Source organism: Tuber melanosporum (genome assembly GCF_000151645.1).
Source record: "Tuber melanosporum whole genome shotgun sequence assembly, scaffold_1, strain Mel28".
Classification (NCBI taxonomy): Eukaryota; Fungi; Ascomycota; class Pezizomycetes; order Pezizales; family Tuberaceae; genus Tuber; species Tuber melanosporum.
The window spans coordinates 2,196,198-2,210,579 of NW_003298755.1; the positions used below are offsets into that span (position 1 = coordinate 2,196,198).

At 46.9% G+C, this 14,382-nt stretch overlaps 1 protein-coding gene; it reads right to left on the reverse strand.

The window, feature by feature from the left end:
• Window positions 1–1,030: 1,030 nt before the first annotated feature.
• On the reverse strand, window positions 1,031–4,330 carry GSTUM_00004003001 (uncharacterized protein; the record flags this gene model as incomplete). XM_002835166.2 has 2 exons in its annotated part: window positions 1,031–3,010; window positions 3,063–4,330. 2 exons carry the CDS (start codon window positions 4,328–4,330, stop codon window positions 2,536–2,538), a joined length of 1,743 nt encoding a protein of 580 aa, XP_002835212.1. The 3' UTR covers window positions 1,031–2,535.
• Between the last annotated feature and the right edge of the window lie 10,052 nt (window positions 4,331–14,382).

The window sequence follows — 14,382 nt, forward strand, 5'->3', positions numbered from 1 at the left end:
TGGGCTCGCAAGTACTCGTTCCAGATCGACGCTATCAATGCGGCGAAGACTGGAATGCCCCCCCCCCCCATTCGTCCGGAAGTACTAGATAGTGGGAGAGCGCTGTGAAAAAGTTATTCATTCGGTTATGTAATGTGATTGGAAAGGAGCGGGTGATTCGCATTCTGATCTGTCCGAGATGTAAGGTAGCTTATCGTGACGGCGAATCGAACTCGGGGGGGGGGGGGGGTTCTTCCCCAAAACCCTTTTTTGCGAAGAAGCATTCCACGGTGAAACCGACGGGCTTGGTATGGTGCGCTTTACGCCGTAGCGGTACAACTGTCATACCCCGAATCGGGTACGAATATCATGGTAACTTATGGACTACTATACTCAGACATTCACACAGCAGTCCCTCACCAAAAAAGAAAAGAAAGAAGAAAAAAAGAGGAGTAAATTCCCAACGTGGGGTCGAGAGAGCTAGCTGCATTTGAGATAATCCCTAATCGATTTTTTGAAAGAAAAGATAAAAAGAGTCTCAAGCTTTACCGATTGATTGAGCTATGATAGCCTGGCCTTCAAGGACATCCTTCTTCCCCCGCCACCACCCTTTGATCCCCTATTTCCCAATCAACCGGTTCATCGAGAGCCCTATACACTACAATATACACACACATATCATACCGGTACGATACCATATCATTACTCACTCAGCCCTGCGCATCTCGTGCCCACCTCAACCACCGTTCCAATAACCTACACTATCGAGTGCTACTCCGTGTATCAAATAACCTGTTCTGGAAATCATTTCTTTCTTTCTTTCTTTCCTTCCTTCCTTCCATTTTTATGTTTTGTCATATACCCCCCCACGTCTACCTTTGGTGTGGATCGGGTTTTTTCTTCTTCTTTGAACGACGTCTGATCATTCATCCTATAGTATCTTATCCCCGTCCAATAGAGCGGGGACCGAAAACCAAAAACAGAGAGAAAGATGAAAGAGAAGTCACCGCCAAACTCGGACTCAAAAAGTCAACAGTTGAGGACATTTTAAGAAAAGCAAGGGAAGTACTGTAAATATCATAGCTAATGAAGAAAAGATATATATACACGCCGAAATCCCCGCTCCCGCCCCCTTACAGCTTCTCCAGAATGTGGTGATGATAGTATATAGTACGATATGATGGAGACGGCAACCCAGGCCAAAGTATGTATGTAAAGGGGAGGGGGAAAAAATGGAATGTACAAAATGTAATGAAGATGACCCCCCCTCACTTCCTTCACTTTCCTCCCCTCCTTCCCCCTATTACCATTTTTTCTTCCCCTTCAACTTTTCCTCCATGAAACCTTTGCATGCATAACGCTCAACCAAGTGACTCCCTAGATCAAACGACAACACAAATTCCTCCTCCAGCCAACACAACCCCCCCCCCTCTATGAAAAACAGTGCCTATGTGAACGCCTGTAAGCAAATGAGGAAACAATAATAAGGATTAGTAAGAAAAGGAAGAAAAGGGTAGATTGATGGGATGAGTGATATGGGAGAATGGGAAGAAATGCTTGGGTGGGAAGTATGATATCTCTCTCTTTTCCTTTCCTCGCCAGAGCGGGCGGGCGAAGCAGAATTCCAATCTCCAGGGATTAGTTATCAAAACTCATCGAGGTAGGAGGAAGGGAGAGAGGAGAGGATGGAAGGAAAACAGGGTGATGGATGGATATTCGGCCGCATTGCGATTTAGTACACAATCAAAAGGGAATGGGGAAGAAGAAAAATACCGGTAAATGCTTCGGAACAGAATATTCCGCCAAACCGTTAACTCCGGAAGATTAAAACCCTAAAATGAAGGGTAAAGGAAGAATTCAACAAAAATGTTTATAGGAGAGGAGATAGGTATAAAGCAAGAAGTGAGGAAAAGGGAGCTCCCCTCCCATTGTCTGTCGCGACACTAGAGTTCAAAGCATGAAAAGAGACGATGATTTGGGGGAAAAAATTGAAAAAAGGCTCATAAAACAAACATAAAAACGCCCAAAGAGATAACCCCCCCTCCTGGCTTGATAAATCGAGATGCTGTTCATTCGTAGAAGTGTCGTAAATGTCGTTCAAAAACTGCGTTATTCCTCCTCGTTCCCATCCCAAGCCAATTTGCCACTAAGCCCGTAAAGGAAAGCAAGGCAACAATCGAAAATCGGGAATCATAAAGATAAATAAAATAAATAAACTTTTCCCAACCAGGATCAACCGCGTCTATCGCTTGCTCCGAAAGTCCGCCATAGCCGCACAGGTCATATTGATGATGTCAGCGCGCGTCAAGGTGCAGTTTCGCACGCAGTCAGCATGGCTGGGAAATCCTTCAAGACACCAACCATTCTCCGGGTCCCACCGCATTTCCCGTTCTGACATGTGCGGTCATGAAGGACGAATCAAAGTGTTTTGTTTTTTTTTTGTAAAAAAAAAAACCAGACCTGAAATCCCGGAAGAGCGAGGAAATGAGACAAGAAAAGAAACAGTTCTTAAGGAAAACAAAAAATGGCAGAAAAGCTTTACCCATGATTTCTTTTTTATTCCGAGCCCTCTTCTGAAATGGCCATCGTGGTGCCAGACCCCATACTGCCATGATGACTGCCAGCGGTTGGTGGCATCTCATCTTTCATACAAGCGTTCTCCAAGACGTTTGTCCATTTTCCGCTGGTCCCACTGTGACTGTGTTTCAGATGCTGCCTAAAGTGGTCCGCCCTATAAAACTTTTTGGACTGATTGCATTCTCCAAACTTGTGCTCCCCGGTCAAATGTTCAATTCGCTGATCCCATTGCGGTGGCATCGGAAATTCTTTCCCACAATAACCGCATATTTCACAAGTGGACGGGTGTTGAGGGGAAGCGTGGAACGCTGCCGGGTAATTGCTTGAGAGTGCCGCACACGACCACGAGTGTTTCCGTAGATGCAGTGAATTCTGGTGCCTTTCTGCTTCGTTTTTATTCTTGAACCGATTATTGCAATATTGACAGCCGTACTGCTTCTCCATTTCATGCAATCTACACATCTGTCAGAACACATCAAAATCTAAGGTTCAGAAATAGGACGCACTGCAATTCCATCTGAGTGTCAAATTTTTTCGGCTTTTTAGGGCAGCATTCACACATGTATACACCCACTTTCGGGGCTGAATGGTGCTTTGAAGCAATACCCTCTCTCTCTCTGCCGTTAAGTGCCGAGGACGCCTCTGGAACTTGTCTGTGCCTACTACTACTGCTAGGCCCTTTTGCGCTCGTTGAGGGCGGCGGTTGCCGAAATGGTGGGTCACCGACAATATCCATCTCTAATTGTGGGGAAAATGAGGAAGCTGGTGAGACACCCCCAGCCGTAGTAAAGCTACTTGCAGCAGAAAATTGACCAAGGGATGCAGGCCATGTTGTCGCAGATGATATAGAAGTAGACGCATATGATCCTGATGCTGATCTGGGAATTGGTGAATTATTAAAATGCTGATATTTTGGCGAGTTCCTTAATCCTTGGTGTATTGGTGATGTTCTCCGACTGTGGTCATAAATATCGCCGCTCCCATAACCTTCCAAATGTAGACCTTTTCTAGTAGGCTCCGAGCTTCCGATTTGCCTATCCTCATTTGGGGGCGATGAAGCTCGCCTTTTCGAACCAGCTCTTTGATGGTGATGGTTAATAGGATAAGAATTTGACTTTGGCGGTGTCCTTGCTCCAAGTGTAAGCCGCTTCATTTGGGAAACATGAGAAGGCGCGTCATCCATTTGCGAATCAGTGTCTTCCTGATATAAATCGCAACCACTTGATGGAGTATCGTCATAGCCAGACGCAAGTATAGAAGCACTCCTCGATCGACGCATCCGTGAATCTGCATTTGGATAGCTCTCATTATCTGTCATAAATGACGATACACTTGCGTTGTCGCCAGAGTTGCGAGTATCTGAAAACTGTGGAAACACGGGAGGTTGCTGCTCCGGCGCCGCCCCCAACCCCGAGTTATCGCCGACCGAGGGTGTATGCAGCCACCTCTGAGGTGGAGTATTGAGTGAGCCAGGCCCCGAAATCGGTATCGTGTTCGAGGTTGAGCCACCCCGTGGCTGACTCTTTGGAATATCCCAGCGTGTTGTCCGCGGCAGTGGCAAATCGTCACCCAAGGAGCCGACAGTCACTGGCCGAGAATCGCGGGGGGGCGTAATCCGCTGCCTCGGTAATGGCGAAGGAGCCGATCTCGCACTATCGTTAAGTTTCCCAATAAGGCCCTTGTCAAATGCTCGAACAGATAGCTGCATGGCGACACGCATAGAATAGTCACCATGGAGCCTGCTATATTTAATACGCAGGGCGTCATTGCACATGTCAATAATTTTGTCCCAACTAGCCCAGGGCAATAGAAACGATAAATAACCAGTTGGCGGCAAAATGTCAGGGTTTATGTGGAAAGGGATATCAGATGTCAACCTTTATGACAGAGGTATGGGCCAAAGATGTTACAAAAAAAAAGTAGATTTCAGTAATGCGGGTCTACTCAACTCCTTGTTCAATTGACTTGGAGGCTTCTGCCTCCCACAGAAATCCGGCAAAGATTGACTGGACTCTCTTTTAATATTCAGCTCTTCAACGCTTCCAGGTGAAGCATTCCGTAGACCCCGAGGTCCTCTCCCAAAGCCTCGCGGAGACGAAACCGAGTGACTTGAGGATTGCCGGTCTCTTACATCACCAGACCAGCGGTTTGGCACAAGTTCGTCTCCATCATCACTCTCCCTCCAACTCGCCTGTCGTTCCTCGAAACGGCTTGGGGGGAGCAAAGAAAGTAATGGTGGAGGCTGGTCATGAAAAGAGCTGGCGCGGCTTGACGTCGGAGAAATGTTTCTAGGTGCAGGTATTGTGAGTGGCTTAGATCTATAACTTTCACCGCTGATATCCATGTTGTGGGCGAGGTGATCATGTACTCTGATGGACGGGAGGTTTGTTGTTGTTGCTGTTGTTGTTGTTGTTGTCATTCGGTGGAGTGTCATCACGAAAGACGACTGGTGAGCAAAGTAAACTAGATCCGAAACCAGGCGACGGGGCACTAGTTCTATATCTTATTGATGATTAGATTCATTGGACAAAGTTTTAGGGTCAGGGCCTGCATGAATCCACCCAATTGAGTACCTGGAAGAATATGCTATCTCGATAATATATATATATATATATGTTGGGGAAACTAGGATCTCTCGAAGGGTCTCGCAGGTCTAAGAAGTAAAGTGTTTAATCCTGAAGAACCTGTGGAAGTGAGCTCGTCTGAAGGCGATTTCCGCACGATCAGCTATCCGCAACAGCTTCAGCTGAAAAGCAGGGAAGCGGCGGGGTTAACTAACTAGGAAATAAAATACCCGAGCAAGTGCTAAACTTGCTATTTCATTTCAAGCCCTATTTGCCTTCGCCCTCTGTCGCGACTATACTCTAAGCACAGACCAGCCAGGTCAACTTTTTTTTTCTTTTCTGGTGGTGCCGTTCCCCTCAATGAGTGGTAGTGAGAGCACTGGTTTCGTCTGGTTTCTCGGTGGTTTCACACAAGCCTCAACTCTATCGCCCACCTAAGGATCTCGGAGATCCTTCCTGCTGAATCGAATTCACTCCCAACCAGGCCTCGCAACATACAGACACAAGGAAATTATCGACCGAGTAATTGATGGGGTAGCGAGCACTTTTTCCGAGGGGAAGGAAAGGGACGAGGCAACAGAGGGCAACCGAAAGGAGCGGACACTGTTGTTATTAAGAGAGCGTATGGGGGAGGAGGCGTACTATGAACTGCTGTGAATAGGCGCAGGTACTAACTCGAAAGGTAGCTAAGGCAGGGGGGTTAATAGCTGGAATAAGCTACGGGTGCCTCTTCCTTCCTTCCTTTTTTTTTCTCTTTTTCTTTTTTCTATTCTCCTTCTCCCTTTCCACTTTCTCTCAATCTCCCAAATTGTACCAAACCCCAAGCAGCACGCCCCAAGAACAGAGAGGAAACAATTCCAACGGTCGGTCGGCGAGGTGATGGTTGGAAGGGTAAATGGAAGCCGCCTAGAAGAACGAGCCAAGCAGAGACAGAGACGTGGGGGAGGGAGGGGTGGGACAAAACGACCTTATGTACAAGTATGAAGCATATGTGTAGCGCGTGCGGCCACTAGGTATTATAACGATACTGCTGCTGATGGTGATGATGATAGATGTGTGTGTATATAAGGAGCAGGGGGAGGGGGTGCAAGGCAACGGGGGGGGGTGGAGGGGGGGGAGAGGGGGTGTGAAAGTGAAGGTCCGGGAGCAAAACAAGAAGGAAGCGTAAAGTTACAAGCAGATAGGCAGAATATCCAGATGCAGGTTCAGCCTCGCAAGGAAACGATACGAATGTCCGTCCCCTCCATTGGGACCCTCTAGCCTCGCCAGAAATGGAGGGAGCCGTTTGGTCGTTTGCCCTCCTCCTCCACTCTACGATTTTGATACCTGTTGGCCACAGGAGGCACCGCAAGTGCCTCCTCTCTCTCTCTACTCCTGCGCCTGTTCTTGACAGGCACACAAAACCTCAAACCCACTTGCTCCCGAGAAACTCTGGTTCGTTTCACGTATTATTTTAATTGCACTATCACCTGCACAACGAAATAGACACCCGCTAAGTACTCGTAGCAATCTTTACTATCACCTTATTGGCAGGGCCAAGTACACGCTTGGCGGCTCGCAGCGAAGTATCAGTTGCTGTATCGGTATGTACTGTACTGTACGAGTACTCGTACTGCACAGTACCTACACCTAGCAACCATGATACGAGTAGTAGGGCGCTGCACGATTAGACCCGGGCTGGCGCCGTCGCATACTGTAACCTCTCAAGTCCGAGACGATACTCGTACAACAAGGTCATTTGACAAGGAACCTTCACCGTAGGCCATGGTGGGATGGCAGGATAAAAGAAAACGAAGGAAAAGAAAATGATATTATAAAATTCATGAGAGACTGGGAGAATGAGGGATTGAGGAGAAAAAAAAGACAAGAAAAACACTCAGTTCGGTGAGGTAAGAGCCATCCAAGTCGGGATTGGTCCTGTCTTGGGTTCCCCATAACCCTGCCCCGATCCACCGGCTTGGACTGCAAGCGGAGCCCACTGGACAGGAAGGTTGGTGTCTGGGTGAGCCACACTTTCAGATCGCTATCTCCGTGATGTCTCCATTGGGAGGGAGATGGTTGCTCGTGCAAAAGCAAAAGAAAAAAGAAGAGAGCAAAACCCCATGCTATTGCAATTGTCTTGATCCAACGGTTAATTTGGCTTCAACTGCACCACTGGAGGCCGGTCATGCACTTTTAAAAACAAACAAGAAACACCTCTCATGCACTCGAAAAATTTGTAACGCCAGGGAAGCCACCCCTTGAAAAGATTATTCTCGAGAATACCGTATTTCACTCTCTTGATTTCATTGTCGCACCGTCTGACAGGGCATACATACCTTCGACTTCTCAATCTGGCTTGGAGCCACGACCTTGATGCATGGTGCGTCTACATGTAAATGGACTTGCTTGCCTCTGCCTGGCATTCTGCGCCTATGCCACATTGATGCTCATATCTCCATTACAGTCAGCTGTCACGCAGAGCCCAAAGAATTGTTTTACTTACCAGATAATATGAGACCGCTCGAGTAAATGGGCCAGGGCGTGGGGAAAGGGGGAAAAAGGGAGGAAAAAGGAAGGAAAGAAAGTAAAGAATGAAGTACAAATACAGGTCAGAAGCGAGCGATGGATACGAGTGTGAGGAGCTCGACTTGATCCGAGGGAGAGACTGCTCAGGCGAACACCTTGAATGGGTGAATACAAGTTATGATCACGCTTTAGTAACAAATCTGACTGTGCAGTGCCGTATAATAATTGTATGAGTGCTGTACTTGTGCATACAGGAATACCTACTAATACCTTCCTTCCTACCTACCCGCCCTGTCTGTCTCTCTGTCTACCTACGCGGAACGGGTATCTCGCTTTCATTTCAGAAAGCGACCGCCATCACCCCCCCGAGGGGCATCTCTGCTATACTTATCATCCAGTCGTTCAAACATAGATACAGGTATGATAGTTAAGTACAATGATCACGCGCGCGTCCACCGTTTTATCTATATGTAGGCCAGCAACCCCTCCCCCGATTTCCTTGCAAACAAGTGTTCTCAGGCGTCTCTATTTTGCGAGTCAGTCGATCGTATGGGAGCGCAGATTGATTCGCTTTCTTTCTTTCCTTTTTCCTTCCTTTTTTTCCCTTTTTTTCTTTTTTTCACCACCTCCACTTTTACCACCACCACCGCAGCACCGTACTTTACGATACTTACCGTAGTTATGATGCGAATCGATATTTTACTTGACAGGGATACTGACTAGGGGATAAGAGGCGACACAAGGTGTGTCACTGAAGATGTGAAGACTGTAAGCGGAGCGGGTGAAGCAGGCCAGTCACAGTACCGTAGGCAGAGTTGTGCTGGACTGGATGCCTCACATTTACGCGCCAAAGGGGAGAGGCAGTTGTCCGCGGTTTCCCTTGTTAAGGTGAAAAGTTTCCCGTTCTCTTCAAATATCAGGCATCATCATCATCCTCATCATCATCATCACCAGCAGCAGCAGCATCATCCCCAAGAAGCAGTGATGAGGAGAAGGAATAAAAATGGGATGACAGAAAAGCATGACAGCACTCAAGTAAGACGGACGAGAAAGAGGGAGGAGGTTTAGGGCTCTTCGGAGTCCCCATTTCGTCAGCGGCTCACGGTGCACACGCCTTCTTCTCCCTTTTTATGATATTTCGGAAGTATATCTCATTCTTTTTTGTCCGAAGTCTTTGCACACTTCCGGTATTTTTTTTTGTTTTTTCTCTCGTTCCCCCGGATATGCCTGCTTTGGTTAGCTAGGGACAGGAAGTTGTGAATGGCTGGCCTCTGGTAAGGCAGGTTTGGGTTTCGGTCAGTGGCTTGTAAGGCTGAGAATGATAGGGCGGGATCCGAACCTCCCGCACCTTTGTGGGGGGACTGGGCTGAAGTGAAACCGTTATGGGAAAGCTTTTAGGCTTTTCTCTCTCTGTTGTGCCAGACCGCACGCCTGACAGGCTTCAAGGGAGAAAAAAGTGTGAGGACGAAGTGACCTGGGGTAACTCAAGCGCGTGCCGCCAAGCCTGCGGGAAGGCGAAAGTGGCAAGCAGCCTTGCTGTAGGGCAGGTCAGTCCCGGATGTCCATCTTTTCTTCTTTTCTTTTTTTCTTCCCTTCATTCCCCTGTAGGATGTATGCCGTGGCTGCAAAGCAATCGAATGAGTGCGTTACCGGTAAATCAGGACAGGTGTCCCATTACGAGCAAGGAGCGAACGAGGGGGGGGAGAAGGAATAAAAGAAAGGAAAAGGAAGTGGAGAGAGAAGGGAAAGAAAAGAAAAGAAAAACATCGCATTTTTATTAATTTGCAGCCTGAACTTTTTACTGGAGTGCTGCCTATCATCCCGAGTTTGCACTCTGGTACGTGGTAATCCGTCGGCAATGTGACCGGTTATTTGCAAAGTGCGGATATCCTGCTTATCCCATCTGCAGGACCGAATTCTTCCAATATAAAAAAGGGAAAAAAAATGTGTCACCCTGTTTTCCAAGTCTGAACCAACGGCTGCAGTGCCTTTCCAGACCTCTACCAGACGAGCGCTGTTTTAAAACATATTTTACGTCGCATTTGATAGGACATCAGTACGGCCTACTTTATGCTAAACTCTGTTACATTTCTCTGTGTGTGCGATTGTCGTTATTGTTGATATGCTGCTCTCGCCATTGAAGTTCGGAGGTATCTCTCGATTCGCTTAGTGTACTGTACTGTACCGTGCTCATACTCACTCCACACCAAATCACTCGACATATCCGTGGGCGATACTTACAGCAGAGTTCCTCAAAACAGTTATGTAGAAGGTCGGCAACAGGCGAAGGGGGGGGGGCATTACCGCATTGACTGCGGATAGCCGACAGGCACTGATGCGGTCTCTCATCCCAGGAATGTAGACAAAAAAAAAAAAAACAGGCCGCAACGACCTCCTCACAAGCCGAACCCATTCCATTCCTTCCGTGAATCGATTTTCCGATTCTGTCCATAGAAACATACTACCCTTTCCCCCTTGAGCCTGCACCTTGAGGGGAACGAGAACGACGGGAGCTGCGCATATGTTGATTATGTCGGAATCAGAGGTATAACCCGGGCTATGAAGGCTTGGGGGTCTCTCTCTCTCGCCTTTGTTAGGGTTTCCAGGCAAAAACGAAGGCCACACGCCTCACAACACGCTACCGCCTACCGGTTCTAGCAAGTTTCCCTTGGCCGCGTGTTGCGGTATAATTGGCATCTTGAAGATGTGTACTGGTAGGTGTGTCCTCTGAAGAAACTGATATTTCCTTGAAGGAATCGAGAAGGATCAAAGTCCACACACCACTGCGCTATTCCTCTGCTTGGGGCGCGGGGGGGCAGAGTGGAAGTGGGCAATTTGAACTGTCACTGGCGATTTTTCTGATCACTTCTACACTGTTTCGGGAGCTGCATGGATTGAGAGCAATGTATTCGAAGGGGTGAAGCCCTGTTCGCTATGTGTCTTAGGATCAGTCAAAATATACCACTAAAGTTGCTCAAGAAAGATTATACCTGGTTTTATCGGCACGCCTGCTCCTGTTGTCTTACCATGATATACTCGAGTATGTCCCGTTGTAGGCCCTAGAATTGAGGGTAGTTTTTCTGTTTTACCATCTTATTGCAATTTGACTAAGGTTTTCGTGACTTGAGAAAGATGGAGATGCTGCCTTTTCTTTTTTGACGGGCGGCATTTTTTGACAATAAGATAATTTCCGGGGGCTAGGGTCAAGACCATACCGAAGCAAAAAAAAAAAAACAAGTGTCTGATATCATACTCACTATGGGGAAGCTAGAAGTGTTTTCTTCCGCGCTCGGAGCTAGATGATCGAGTGTGGAGGTTAGTGATGAGACGGACAGGGAACGGGTGGCCCAGGACATATCTACACATCCCCGCGCCATGCACATATGTCTTTGACCACCTGTACAGTACCATGTGTGTCTCATCACTAACCTCCATACCCGAGCACCTAGCAAGATACTTGAAATTGCGTCGAAAAGCAACTTTCTCTCCGAAGATAAGGAAAAGTGACGACAACCTCTATTTTCCAGGGTTTGAACACCAATGTCTCCCCGTGATAACATCTCGTCACCTGCGGAGTTGGTCTCAGGACCTTGAAAACCAGAAATGCCGCTTCCAAATTTCTTTTCTGTTGCGGCAACCTCAGAAATTACATAATTTTCCTTCTCAAGGCTTACCTTAAGTTGTGCCCCCACCGCGTGGAGGGGTTAGAGCTATCTATGGTAAATCACATAAGCCCTACTGTACGGCCACCTATCACCCCGACCTATTCACCAGAAACCTTTCCCGCTACAGCCCTCTCCAGGTATCATATCATACTCCTCCAGTGCAGACATCCCCAGGGGCCAATGCCGTTTGCTATGCGAACCTCTGGTATATAATTGCCGCTTCCGCAATTTGTTGAGGGCGTCAGCCCAGATGCGAAATGCACTGTAACTAAGCTTAGGAATCCGATTATAAATAAATGCGGGGTATTATCTCATGTACCGTATTTTCCCCCTTTGCCTCGGGGCACTGAATAAATTCAGGCTTGCAGTGGGTCAGACACGGGCGTTTCTGTGATGGAAATATTTGTAGAAGCAGTTTTTCCGGTCATGGCACTATTTTTGCTGGACGCATGCCGCCTTCAATATGGACTTCCACCCATCTTGCGATCTGGGCGATTCTACCACGCGAGTCCACCATGGGGCAATAGGTACGGACGTGGAGCGTTGCAGGGCGGGCCGGGGGCGGGGGGAATTGGGAAACGAAGTTGGACAATCAGTGTATTGGAAAAGTGAGGTGAGTTTTTCAGGAGCGCGTTGCAGTTGAAAGGGGCTCCCGGGAAAATGACCCCGTCCAGAAGCGAAGTTGGGTTAAAGGCTGGGAACAACATGCCCAATTAGGAGGAGGGGCATACATTTTTCAACTCCTGGGTTCCATAGTTACTGATTGCTGAGTACGTGTTCCCACTCCCCACCTGTGAGTTTGTTTTTGGGATGAGTATAATATAAAGCCTACAAACAAGCCGGAATGCTAAAGCAAACTCCGTCACAGAGCATCCCCGAGGGAGGTGAATCAACAGGATTCGGTGCAGCCAGAGACTTTGCCACTTCCTTGGCCTCTGACTCGAGAACACGCTGACCCTGTGGCAAAGTCACTGCAGATTGCGCAATTCTTGGCTGCAAGAGTTTCATCGTTTTACCTTTCTAAGGGACACAGGTTCTTTCCTATGCCATGCAAGGTTTTGCGCGTGGTGCGTTCAACTAGCTTCTCCAGGAAAAAGTAAAGGTTATAGTCACACCTCGTTAATTTTCAGGAGAACTATGAGAATTCTCGCGGGGTGTCTTTGATCTCAAAGGATAGGCCACGTTCTGGGGTACTTCCGGTGACTTTTTGCCTAGTGCCGTCAAGTTTCCTGCCCCTCCGTCTTGAGTACTCGTCTGATAGCTCAATATATTAGTGAAGTGCTTGATAAGGTCATCAACCACTTAGTTCTCAGTGGTAGTTAGACGGGTCTCTCGCTTTTGAGAATTGAATTGTGGGGTGTTGGTGCAACCTGAGGCCTTTCCTCTGATGGAAACACTGGGAATGGCATCGAGGATGGGGAAGGTGCGAGCAATTGTATCGTGGTGGCACCGTGTTTAGGTTTATGAGACGTAAGGTCTAACTAGCGAACAGCATGGTGTTGCTTATGCGTGATTATGAAATCCACCAAAGGGTCTAGCTGGTGTGGATCGTGTTGGTTAGCTAGGTCTCTAGGTTTACATCTCAAGGGCAAAAATGTATGTGATAGGCGTTTACCGGAAAAAATTATACATAAAGTACCGGTATCATACTAACGGGAAGCCTTTTGATACTGTGCGTCAATGGCCCTGACTCAAAGCAGTAAGAAAGTGAAAAGAACAATGGAGGGTGAAATTCGATGAAGGAGGTCTCGCGGAACTCGCGACGATGATCCGATAAGTTGAGCTGGGCGGTGTAGACTGATCCCGGGGTACGAGATGGCCAAAAGCCGGCGCCAGGCGATGACAGAGGGAGCAGAGAAAGGAATGATACCTGTGTGGCACTGGCGTCAGGAGCTGAAGTGTTAATTGGCATGTGAAGTGCCGTGATGGATGGAGGAAAAGAAGCAGACAGGGTAGGGCGGGGGGGGCGGGCTGCGCAAATAGGAACCGGTGCCAAGCCGTACAGCACCGTATCTGGTAAATGGAGATAAGTGCCCTGCTTCATGAATGTCTCATGAGTTGTGATATATGACTATTATCATAATAATATTATTATCATTGTTTTTTCTTTAAAATTAACTTACATTATCAATATGGACATACTCTGTGTGGTGTTTCTAAAAAAAGAAATTACAACAATATATTTTTATTAGTGCATGCTGAATAGAGTCTAAATTTAGATTACCTTATATTCTGATAATTTTGGTATGATATGATTTGGTAATTTGTAATATGAGAAAAGTGTGCAACTCAGCTTGAAAGGGATAAAATATAAAAAATACTAGTAGGAAAGACCTTTATCATAAAAAGACAAGATCAAGGATTGGAATTGAATACAAGATTACTAAAACTTGAACAAGTTTTCCTAACTGAGAACTCTTTCTCTTACCGAATTGAAATATTTCAGGATATAATAAGCTTAACCTTAGTTTGAAACACTTTATATGGGTAAGAACTTGGAAGAAGTTTAGAGTATTATACTATGTTTGACCCTAGAAACCTGCCGAGGAAATCCCAATATCACAAGTAAATTTGAAGTAGTATGAAGAAAATCTACAAATGAGACAGCTCAAAGGATTCAACATGTGCTTGATGGAGCAGAAAGTGATTATTGCTTCTAACCCGGGGCCTGTGCCGTTGTAACAAGATACCGTAGAAACCTAAAGAATTGAATCTCGAGAGGTCGTTGAAGTTGCCTCTACTAGTAAGGTCTGTTGTATTGCCCTTTTTATTTGTCTCGACTGAAGGCTGAAAGGGTCTTTTCGCCGTGTCTCCCCCCTCAATCTCGAGAGGGACCCCTAGCATGAACCTCGATTGTCCCAATTTTTTACAGATTTTTGAAGGCAAAATGAGATATGCGCCAGAAGTGACATTTCGGAGATTGCGGTCGTGCTCCGCGACCAATGACTCCCTCCATTTACCCCCAAAAATCCTGTATTGAAAAAAAGGAGTTTAAACCTGGGTTTCTGAATTCTGGAATTATCATAGGTGAAGCCTTTATTGTGTTATTGACTGAATTCCTATTGTACTGTGCTGTGCGGCACAATTTC